Below are 12,386 nucleotides of genomic sequence, written 5' to 3' on the forward strand. Positions count from 1 at the left end.
TTTTTCCTTTACTGCCCATATCTAGGCCTACTACTTTTGACTGTTGAAATTGTATTCATCATTTCAATGAACTAATTCATTCAGTGTCTTAACAACAGAATATCTGAACTATATCATGTCAGATAACCGATAAAAACGGAGGAATTCATTTTTGCTCATGTTAAATGCCATAAGTCGAAGGTGCAGTCGCATTATTTTATTGTGCATTTTTAATCTTTATGTGGACCTTTTTCCGCCATCATAAACATTAATTTACTTATTAGTAAGCATTAACATAAACCTAGGTCACTAGGTCAATATGCCATGGACTGGATCACAACAAATACAAACATGATATGTTAGATATACAAAATATGTTACATTTCTGACTGTACAGAACATTACTACCTTGCAAATGAACAGATTGCATGTTTCTTTTAATCAAAAATATGAATACAAAGTGTTTTCATGTCTGCTGACAGTAAATCGTCATAAATACAGAAGAGTTTGAGGTTGTTCAGTCTGCAGATGACAAAAAGATTGACATGGGTACAGACAATAAAACATTTCTAATAAGATAAAGTAAAATAGTTTGTACTTGAAAACAGTCAATCGCACTCTTGAGTACATACAACATACTTTAAGAAATAACAGTAGTGGTTTAAAAAGCATTCATGAAACATACTTACAGATGCGCTGTTGTGATGTAGTGTATGGTCTGCTATAGCCTACTTAAAGTAACCATGAACTGCCATTTTACTTCCATAATATGACGCATATCTGAAAAACTGGGATGTTCAGTGATGTGCATTAAGAAAATAAAGTTTATGTTTCACTGGTGCATGTATTTCCAGGAAACTGGATGTTTTAGCCTCATGACCTTCATTTGTAGCCTAAGTCATTTTTCTTAAGCTACCATTACTCTTGTTAGAAATCTGTCAGCTTTAGTAGCTCTAGCAGTGCTCTGAAACAATGCTGAGAAGAATGACAACAAATATCCCCACATCAACAGGAACTCTGGTTTAAACCAGAAAAGAATCATGAACTTCTTTGCTGCAAAATTATAAAATGACCACAGACCTAGAATGAGAAGTAAATACCTTACAGTAAGGTAAAAGAATTACAGTTTACATATTCAGTACAATACATTAGTTTTAAATATCATCACGGGGTACAAAAACGCTATATAAATAAAGATACCACCAAATCCTACACTTCTAAATTGAAAAAAGCTACCTCACATCTCTATAACAACACGGACATTATTTCTAAATATTTGGCCAAAAAAACATTTAAAGGCAAATATAGCAACTTAAGTCACATTTTAAGTGATGTCCTTGACTGATTCAAAGTCTCTTTAAGGTATTCTATAGTCTTTGACTGATTTCATATGTATTAAGCATATGTAAACGTAATTATTCATGAGGAGTGTCTATGTAAATGTAAATAATGTGGAATAGACCTTTCATTTGTTTTCATCAAGGCAAGTTAGCATCTTTAGTTAGCAAAATAACAATCAGTGCAGCAGTAACAACAACAAGAACACAAACTTAAGTGAAAAAGTGAATAATTCCAGTTGTGCTGTCAAATGATTAATCGTGATTAATCGCATCCAAAATAAATGTTTTTGTATACATATGTGTGTGTGTATGGTGTATATTTATTATGTGTATATAAATATACGCACACATACAGTATATTTAAAAAATATTTACATGTACATATTTATATTCATAATTTATATTATATATAAATATATTTAATATATAAACAACATTTCTTAAATATACACATGCATGTGTGAGTATGTATATATACACATAATAAATATACACATATATTATGCAAACAAAAACTTTTATTTTGGATGTGATTAATCGCAATTAATGTTTGACGGCACTAAATTCTGTTTTTTGGTCAGCGTCTTTTTGTTTACGGTTAAGCAAGTTCCACTTAAGAGAAAGTAGAGGATTTTCTGTAATACTTTGAACAGTAAAAAACTATAAAACAAAATGAGCATCTTTACATATATTTGCTTACTTTTTTATATTTAAACAAAATGAAAAAACCTAAATAAAGAAAATTACATCATACAGTTTCCATACAGAGGCAATAAACTTATCGGTTCCAATTCATCCTTTCCAATGTGCTTTAGTTTGTGGGACCATAGACATGATGTACTCTTCAGAACTCCAGCAGAAATGTTAGGTCCTACACCAGAGAGCCAGCCTGGTTTTGCGCTGGCACCATGATGGGTACCCCTCCCATGCGGGAGAGGTTGGAAGCAGTTACGGAGGTCGGCAGCACGGGCGGACGTGGAATCTGAGGGTGGCTGGAGGCTGGCCGGGGCACTGAGGTGTGCTGGGAGCCTCCATTGGAGCTGGGGGGTCCCGAGGGTCCACGGGGCGGGATGGGGTTGGTGATGTAGCCTGGCAATGTGCGCTCCAGGGTGGCGTCTGCTGGAGGCTGCGAGCGGTAGCCGGCTGTGCTGCCCGTGGCCGTGAGGATGGACGCGGTGTCTGAGTGAGGGTAGTGGTGGTGGTTCTGGGTGTCTCGTGGGTAAGAGCTGGTGTGAATGGAGGACAGGGTGCCGTTTTTAGAGATGATGTCAGACCCAGTGCCACTCTTGGCCCATGAGACGCGTTTGGGAGCCTGGGCATCCTCTCTGTAACCCACAAAAACACTTAGTGTCTACACAAGTTAATAATCATTAAATCATTATTATCTTACTTGATATCATTGGCTAAATCCTCCTCTGTGTCTTTCCGTCTTGTCCACATGAAGACGAGGAAGAGAATGATGAGGATGAGAGCCACAATACAACCAACCGTGACACCAGCGATCATCCCAGCATTAGTCGCTGTAGGAAAAGTTAAAGCACACTTTTTATCTTCAGATAACTGAAATGACTAAACATTAAGTATGCAAAAGAGAATGAATACAACAGTTTAAAAAAAAACGTAAGATTGAATTTTTGGTCCCACTTTATATTAGGTGGCCATAACTACTATGTACTTACATTAAAAAAAAATAAGTCAAATATACTTATTGTGTTTATATTATAGTGCAAAACACTTTTGCTAACATTACAGACATTACAGATGCAGTTACATGCAGGATTTTTTCAATATAAGTACAATGTAAAATCATGTATGTACATAAGTGCATTGCATCAAATGAATATTTTAAATGTAAGTACATAGTAGTTAATGCCACTTACTATAAAGAAGGACTGAATTTTTTATAAAATTTTCTATTTTTAAAAAGTAATTTATTGCTGAATTTTCAGCAGCCATTATTCCAGTCTTCAGTGTCACATGATCCTTCAGAAATCATTCTAATATGTTAATTTGCTGCTCAAGAAACATTTCTAATAATCTATGTTGAAAACAGTTTGCTTAATATTTTTGTGAAAACTGTAATACTTTTTTTTAGGATTCTTTGATGAAGAGAAAGTTAGTGTCATGTTAACATAAATGTCTTTACTGTCACTTTTGCTCAATTTAATGCATCCCTGCTGAATAAATGTATTAATTTCTTAATATTTTTGAACGCTTATGTATGTAATGAGCAAACAACAGTACGTACATGTGATGACCTCCAGGTTGATGTAGCACGTCTCCGCTCCTGCAGAGTTGGATGCAGTGCATATGTATTTCCCTGACATATTACTGCTCAGATTGTTCAGCTTTAATGTTCCTGCTGTTTCATCTACAACAGCATTAGGGTAAAGTTAGACTTGCATGATTACAAAAATAATTCAACCAGAGATTAGAAAAATTCAAATATTTGAAACAGAGATCACAGTGTGTCACAGTAACTGATAAAATATTGCTATCTGAATGCCAGCAATGTTTATCCAATATCTCTAAGGATTTGATTCCAGTGACTCAAGAATTACATAACAAAGGTCAATAAATATATGGTTTTAAGGTTTAATCTCAGCCCAAACGGTTTCCTCGGCATGCTTAAAGGATTAGTTTAACCAAAAATTAAAATTCTGAAATTATTTACTCACCCTCATGATCTTCAAAACATACAGTCAAACCAAAAATTATTCAGACACCAGATATAATTTTTGATTTTTTTTACTAGTGGGTGCAGGACACTATAGTCATTTATGTAAGTGAGGATAGCAAAATAAAGTAAACTGTGGCATATTATACCCAAATATTCTTCATACAGTAAAACTGATAAAAATTTGGGACCAAAAATTATTCACTTTGACCTGACCATATTTTGCTTAAGTGTATTTTCTTTAATTGCTAATGTGAACTTTTTACACCACAGACTGAACACAATTAAGCATTGCTTGGTAACTGGTTGACCTAAATTGGTATTATCTAATTGTGTGCTTAAATTTAACAGCTATTCACCCCAATTCATTACAAACCTTTCTATCAAAGTTCTGTCTAATATTCCTTCCATAGTGAGCTGTTAAATGTTGCGACTATCCAGAGTCACGTAGATGACTTACTAAAGTATACTTTCATACTACTTTCTTTCTCAGTGGCTGGGACATTGTTCAAAAATTCACCGCTTTCCACAGAAGCAATAAAGTCATATGAATTTAAAACAACATTAGGGTAAGTAAATTTTAATTTTAGGAGAAGCATGTTAATGCTAATGCATGCTAATCGAAAGGAGAATGATTTACAGGGATAGTTCACCCAAAAATGAAAATTTCAGTGGTCCATTTGAGAGATAGGTGGCGGTAATGCGCCGGATGTTGTGAACGCGCTCAGGACAGTCGGACAGTGCGGCGGATCAGAGGTAAAAAACGATATATATACTGTTCAGTTTCTTGCACAGAACGATCGTTTCTTGTCTTTAGACCTCAATGTATCGTCATGAGCCACAGAGTTTAATTTGGTTTTGTCTGTGTATGGTTTTTTTTTTTTCTCTCAAAGCCGTGAGTCCCATTGACTGCCATTATATGACTGACAGACTGCAACGGTTTGAGTTAAAAATCTTTGTTTGTGTTCTACTGAAGAAACAAAGTCACCTACATCTTGGATGCCGTGGGGGTAAGCAGATAAACATCAAATTTTCATTTTTGGGTGAACTATCCCTTTAAGGAGAATGAAGAATATATTATTTAAATATATTCTTGTGTCTTACTTGGACACACAGGTAGACTCACTTTGTGCGGGAGGGAAGAAGACCTCTGAATTGGGGCTGGTCTTGGTCCACTTGTATTCTGGTGCAGGTTTACCATCATTAGAGTTACAAGTCAGAGTGATGTTCCCTTTAAGAACAGGCCTTCCTTTAACTTGACATACTGGCACTGAAGGAGGGACTGAAAGAAACAGGATGGGTTATGTGATGTTAAATCCGGAAAACGCTGGCCTGCCTCACAGAACAAGCATCTGACATGTAGGCGACACATGCATGTGTGTTTTATGACCATGCATGTGTGCACCACAGTGTGGCAGTAAGTACACACCTTTAACATTAAGGGTGAGCTCTCCGGTGAGTCCTGGGGCGCCCGGGATAATGACCTGGCACATGTACTTCCCTGAGTCTGATGCTTTGGTGTTGTTAATGTACAGGGACAGGTTGGTGTTGGGCATACTATGAATAAAACCAACTCGACCTGCAAACTGGGAAGTGCTATGACTTACTCCTCCACCGACGTATGAGATAATCTAAAGAAAGACAAAGAAGAGGGTGGAAGGAATTAAAATTGCAAATGAGGTATGAATAGATGATAACAATTCAGGAGGTTTAAGGTGAAATATAAAAAAAATTCACAGTATACAGGTATATTTATTCATTACATTTTATTAACACACACACACACACAGACAATTTTACACAAACACCACTTTCAATTAATTATTCAACAAGTTATTGAAAATATAAACACATTAAATAATTACATATAAACAGATGGGAGTATTAATATATTAACAAATAAGTGTTTGGACATTTGTAATACTAATGAAATCTATGGCAAAAACTGCTCAGGCAAGCAGCTGGAAATTTCTAAACAAAAAAATGGAATGATGTATACATCAATCTGTTATAATCAAGGACAGTTTTCTCAGTGGACAGGTCTAAAGGATTCATATCAGCTGATTCCTCAGTGTGCAGATTTAATCTCAATTGAAGAAAATGCAGGATAGAGGATTTTACAATCTGCAGATAATACGGTTTCTTACAGAGTAATGAGGTGCTGTGTAATGCAAAATGAAAGACAATTGCTGCCAAAAGTGGACATTTCAATCACAGTATTATACTAGCTCTTACGGTAAGATGGTCTGAGCTTGCAGGTAGTATGAGATAGTAGTCTGCTATGATGATTCACATGACTTCTTGTGCTTTCAATATGGTTAACACACACAAAAAAACAAGTGATTCTGTGATAAAGACATTTGTCGACATTTGATCAACATTATGTAACTGAATTAAAACAAAAACAAAATTTCCATATAAAAGTGATGATACTTTTTTTTTTTAATCAGTCCAGATTAATATTTCTGTCTCTGCCATTCATAATCCAAAACATAACATGCACAGATGGCGCTAAACTTTCTGGCATCTGCACAAAAACTAACAAATTAATATAATCCCACCCATAAATACCACACCATTTCGATATCTAATTTGGACTGACATAACATTATCAGAATTTATTATAAATCTATGCTGAATCCCTTCGGTGTACTGCACTGGAAACATGTTGACATGAGTGTTTGAGCATGGGTGATAATGAGGAGCAGGATTTCGTCTGTGTGCACTCTTGACCTCAAGAGCCTGAGTGATCAGGGACAGAGAGTGGCCATTACATTACATCAGCTGCATGTCATGTTACGTTCTGATCCACCATGAGAAAAATTACAAGGATTTTTATGAACTATGAAATCAGATTGAAAACAGCCAATAAATTACTACAATAATTTCTTACCTTAATTATTACTAGCTAAAAGCACTTTATATGAGAATTAAAAATATTATTTTAATATGACAAGCCTAAATTATGCTGCTACTACTACTACTATTATTATTATAATCATTACTAAATTCAATGTACATCTGACTGCTCATTGTCTCAGTCTACTGTACACAGTCTTTGCACTACCTTGGGGTTTTATTTTAATCCTACTATTATATATTTTTTTATAATTATTTCTTATGCTAATCTTATTTGACCATTTTTAGCTATTTATTTAATCCACAAAGTAGCTGACTAGGTATGCTTTAAATAAATAAAAGCAACAAATGACATGTTCATGTTTTTAACATCAAGATTTTAGGGTGTTATAGGTATATATAACATTTGTAAAAAAATTAAAAAATCATCATTTACAAATAATTAAGTTTTTTTGCAGTTCACTTAAGTATTTTTACAGGGTGTATTAAGTATAAATATTCAATATAAATTGTGACATGCTAGGCAAATTTTAGAAGAATATTTCAGACGGCACTTATTTAAAAATAATTATTTAACTTTTTTGCAATTCACTTAAGTATTTCTACAGTGTGACAATTCAATTCAATTCTCTCAACATAAGAATAAAAAAAAGTTATGAATTGATCAAATTAATAAAATCATAATTCTGAAGTGTAAAACTATTTTTAGATGAAATATAGCATGTCACACTGCAGGGCACTGCTGTCTCGGTCAACACAAACAAAGAAAAACAACATAAAGACAGTCACCATTTCTGTGCTGCTGGACATGTAGTTCCAGACCACTGTATTTTTCTCAATAGCCACTCCACTGTAAGAAGCCTGCAGCACTACCGTCTTCCCTTTGATCACTTCAACATTTTTCTGAGGCAGCTGAAGTTGGGCCAGGTCACCTGAAAAGATAAAGAAAGCATAAATCGATTAACAACCTGAAAAACACTAAATATATTTACATTCAACACAGCTGACAGCCTACAAGTCCAGGTGCGCTTATTTGAAACCCCAATAAAATCTCAGAAACATTCAGGAGTGACATACACTCCCCCAAATGGAGGTAAACAAGCTGAATCCAGCTGTCCTGGTTGTCAGTTTGATCCGCCAGTTTGGCCGGGATGCTTCGGCTCGGCACCCGGAGAAACAAATACGCATTACACAGAGTCTCATAAGAGAGAATCTGCTTCTAAAATCCTCTTGTCACTTATGATTTCAGATGAAAGTCCGCAGGGAGAAAAACTGGGTGACGCAACTGCCGAGCATCTTGTTTTAGGCTTAGCAGAAGGTACGTGGGAGGGAGAGGGACATTCACAGGCCCACTGCAATGAGCCTCAATGCCATGCATATGTTGAATTCCGATCGCTTAAGTGTAAACCACTAATCCTCAACTAGAATCCTGTTTGGGCTTATCTTTCAGATATTTTCTTCTGCTATATGTTAGCGGGCTGGTCTTTAATCTGATTACAATCTAGCAATGATAGTCAAATTACTTCCATTGACTCACCAAATAAAGCTATCGCTCAATTCAAATTCAACCCATATATGGGACGGAATCAAATGCTGAATTGCATTATGAATGTATAAAGGAATTAATCAGCTTTCATGGAAAACCTTGATCCACATTTCATCTTAGAGGTCAAAGGGCAAAATAGATTTCTCTTCCAGATTTATCTTGCAATCAGTGTCAGTTCTATTGTTTACCAAAAGAAGAAAAATCCCTCTTAATCCAGTGCTCCAGTCTGCCCCCATCTGTCATTTGAAGGCATTGTCGAGGAACAGAGGTCACGGCAGTGATCCAAAAACCATACCCTGAACTAGTTCCAACTGGACTGTCAAACACTTCTCAGATTGAAAGATTTATAAACAAACATACAGAGAGATCAGGCAACATGATATAATGATGCTGTACCACACGTAATGTAGACTTTCTGGATGTGTGTGTGTATATTAATTATATTATTTGAATTTTAGGATCATTTTTATTGCTTCTAGTCTTTCTATTGTTACCGAATTGAAAACTAAAAGTCCTTGGTAAATAAAATTGATTTCTTTCAAAAAAACAACCTTACTGACCCCAAACTTTCGAACAATAGCAAATATAAAATATTGAGTATTCATGTCTTTCAAACTCACATTTAATTCATGTATTTTGTAATTAAAACATATAATTACCAGCTTTCTAGCAAGAACACTAGCACTTTAAGTCAAAAATATACAAATGTTCATTCACAATAATGCAAATTTAGTTCTTGAACATTTTCCATAATCTGCATGCTAGGGTACCATACAAAGCATGTTAAACCCTAAGCAGCTTAGAGGCAATGCTTAAAGGCAAAGACAGAACAAAAAAAAAAATATTTTCCATTAACTTTTCAAACAAGAGTTTGACCTTAAACTGCATGACTGCCAACATACCAGTAGAGGGCAACAAATACTATGCAATAAACTCATTATGCAGTAAATAAGAACAACAGAACACCAAAAACATGGTGTTTTGTGCACTTCACTACTGAAAATCCTTCATTCAGGACTTTTCAATGCATCTATAAATCACTGTGTTTTTCTGCATCTAACAAAGCAGAGCTTCTGAATCATTAGGTGCATTACCCAGCATTCCCAAGTCTTCTCCTCATCTCTAGATCGCTCTACTAAAGCCTCAGTAAGAGATTAAACTAGTATCTGATGCTCAGTAGGGAACCCGTGTTAGCATCAGCCTCTCATTAATCAGAGCACTTTTGGGAGTGTTTTTCTCTCTTGTGAACACAGTCTCTCAGATCCACATAAGGATCTTAGCAGTGTTTAAATTCTCCTATTAAACTCACTTATTGGAAGAGCAACCTCAAGCAAACATGAAGCTCTTTACAAGCCACAGGAGGAAAGCATCTGTGCTGCGGATGTGATGTTAAGTTTAGTGTGCGCTAACCAGTGACCAGTTCAAGTAAATGTCCACACTGCTCAGTTAACGATGATAAATGACTCCCCTGGGAAATGTTTTAAGAGATGTTGCTGTTTTACTTTGAGAATGACAGAAGGAACAAAGCGGAGAGACCATTTCCTGAGTCTTCAAGCATAATATCATCACAGCATCTTCTGGTTTAGCTCCTAATGACAAGATATTCCAGTACTGTCCCAATCCCATCAGCCTAATGAGCCTACAAATGATTTCTGGCATTATAGTCCTCCAAATCGCACATTGGTTTACACAAATGTTTTTGCTGATGCAAATGTGCTTTTGTTTGTTCAGTTGAGAACCCCAGACAGTTCTGAGGAAAGCTCTGAGGACAGGTATGGGCAATGAGAAGAACATGCAGAAAGAGACAGCAGCTCACGTCAAGTCAGATATTGAATACAGACTTTTATATTTAAGACTAATGAGAAGAAGAATAGTGTTATAAATCTTCTCACATCATTCCCATGGGTCTAATCTGAATAAGATATGCTACTGAGTGGCGTGAAGTCAGAAAAGAGATGGAAAGATCATCAGTTAGAGCCACACATGCTGGAGAGGTAATGAGGTGTCAGTCATCAACCAAAAACTCATCCAGCAAATCACCAGTAATGGCCACAAAAAATTGGAATATAATACAAATAAAACTCACAGTTGCAGACTATACCATGCAAAAGTTTGAGGTCAGTAAGATGGTTTTTTAAAAGAAATTAATAGTTTAGGATGCATTTCGGCTAATTGATCAAAATTATATATATTTTTAAATACTATATTTTAAATAAATGCTGTTCTTTTGAACCTATTTGAATCATGGGAAAAAAAAAAACTGAAAAAAGAAAACTAAAATATTAAGCAGCAAAACTATTTTTGACATTAATAATAATACAAATCTCTCTTGAGCACCAAATCTGCACATTAGAATGATTTCTGAAGGATCATGTGACACTGAAGACTAGAGTAATGCCTGCGGGAAATCCAGCTTTGCTATCATAAGAATAAATTACAATAAAATAGAAAACAATTATTTTTAAAAAATTGTCATTTTTCATTAAACAAATGCAGCCTTGATGAGTATAAAATACTTCAAATATACATATTTTATATATATATATATTACAAATATAAAATATAAATTGTACTGATCCAAAACTTTTGAATCATTAACTGCATAAATCAACAAATAAATAAAAATGTATTTCTAATCAAACAACTCACTTTGGTTATATAAAGACAGATAAATCATCACATGTATGTACTTGTACTCTGAGACTCTCAAACATAATGTGATTGCGTGTAATTTATCTGTGATATGCAAGTGCTAGGTTATTCATTAAAAGTTATGCACCGCACCTGTTTAACATCAGCCGAGCCTAAAGTTTCTATGTGGAACATTTAGCTGAAAACTGTCTAATTTCTGTGATAACCCCATTATTCTAAAGTGCTGCGCTAACATAAATCAAGACTCTTAGTAATTATGTTGTGCATAGCTTAAGCAAAACAAGGGGGTCTCAGATGTCCTTTGTGGTCTCAGATATTAACCTGAAATTGAACAAGAAACCAAAAATGACCCTATTTTCCTTTTTTGATAAATGTTCCTGGTCTTATCGTGAAGGATTCAAGATTATTGTGAGAAACAAAAGGTAATACCTTTTACCCAATTACCCAAACTGACCTTCCTTTATGGGTGACAAGACCAAACATGTTACTCATGTAGAGATACACTTTACAATTCAGTCCCGCCCTACATTATCATCTCACTGAACATCCTGTTTCACTCTAAAATGTCACATTATGAATGTTATTAAAATCATGTTGACTTTAATGTAACTTTCATGAGGGAATCTTGGATAACGTGATTCACGAAGACATAAACATGGAAAGTAGAACACAACGTGAGGTTGCTCCCACACGTATGCTTATGTGCATGACTTACATAGAGATGTTGATGCTTTTAATTGCAGGAAGAGCACTATTTGTTTTTTGGAAGTTGGCACTAGGCTCTGATAAAGAGTTCGGGAAAGGCCTTTGATGCATCTGACAGTTTGCTGTGGATGCCAGAACTTCCTGTCCTAACTCTATCTATACTGCAAAGTTACCGTTAAAGCATTCCTGCCCAGATCTGAGACTGAAGGCCGTTTTAAGAGGAGTTAACACCCAAAATGATTACAGAAGCTCTGGCAAAATGAGTCAAATGAAAATGACAAATCTAATCTCGACTATAAAGCCTTGATCAGATGAACTCGAGATCTGATGGCCGGGGTGGAGACGTACACAAGCGCACTGCAGATCTGAGAGATTGACTGATGGTTTTCTTCATGAACACTCTGGATGTGGTAGGGAGGATCTCATTTGTGTGCCTTCAGGGAAAATTACTATCTGAGGGGCAGAATTATGCTGAGTAAAGGATACCCAACACAGCAGTGCGGAAGTCTACTTTAAGAATGAAAAAAGGCACACGTTTAAACTATTTAATGTTTTTTTTTTCATTCTATATCATAGACATAACATAGAATGATGTTCTCAGTGTCCTAATTACAAGATATAATAAATA

General features: G+C 35.3%; 1 protein-coding gene across 1 annotated transcript in view; it reads right to left on the reverse strand.

Annotated features, from left to right (window-relative positions):
- Nucleotides 1-188: 188 nt before the first annotated feature.
- The window catches only part of LOC306865464 (endothelial cell-selective adhesion molecule-like), a 37,158-nt gene continuing 24,960 nt past the window's right edge, over nucleotides 189-12,386 (reverse strand). Inside the window, exons 2-7 of the mRNA XM_079410068.1 lie at nucleotides 7,645-7,787; nucleotides 5,426-5,627; nucleotides 5,123-5,278; nucleotides 3,568-3,690; nucleotides 2,710-2,839; nucleotides 189-2,644 (exon numbers count right to left, since the gene is read on the reverse strand). Coding sequence (XP_079266194.1) covers nucleotides 2,191-2,644; nucleotides 2,710-2,839; nucleotides 3,568-3,690; nucleotides 5,123-5,278; nucleotides 5,426-5,627; nucleotides 7,645-7,787 — 1,208 coding nt within the window. The 3' untranslated portion in view covers nucleotides 189-2,190. The remainder of the gene's footprint in view (nucleotides 2,645-2,709; nucleotides 2,840-3,567; nucleotides 3,691-5,122; nucleotides 5,279-5,425; nucleotides 5,628-7,644; nucleotides 7,788-12,386) is intronic.

This window comes from Barbus barbus (assembly GCF_936440315.1).
Source record: "Barbus barbus genome assembly, chromosome: 47".
NCBI classification, from domain to species: domain Eukaryota; kingdom Metazoa; phylum Chordata; class Actinopteri; order Cypriniformes; family Cyprinidae; genus Barbus; species Barbus barbus.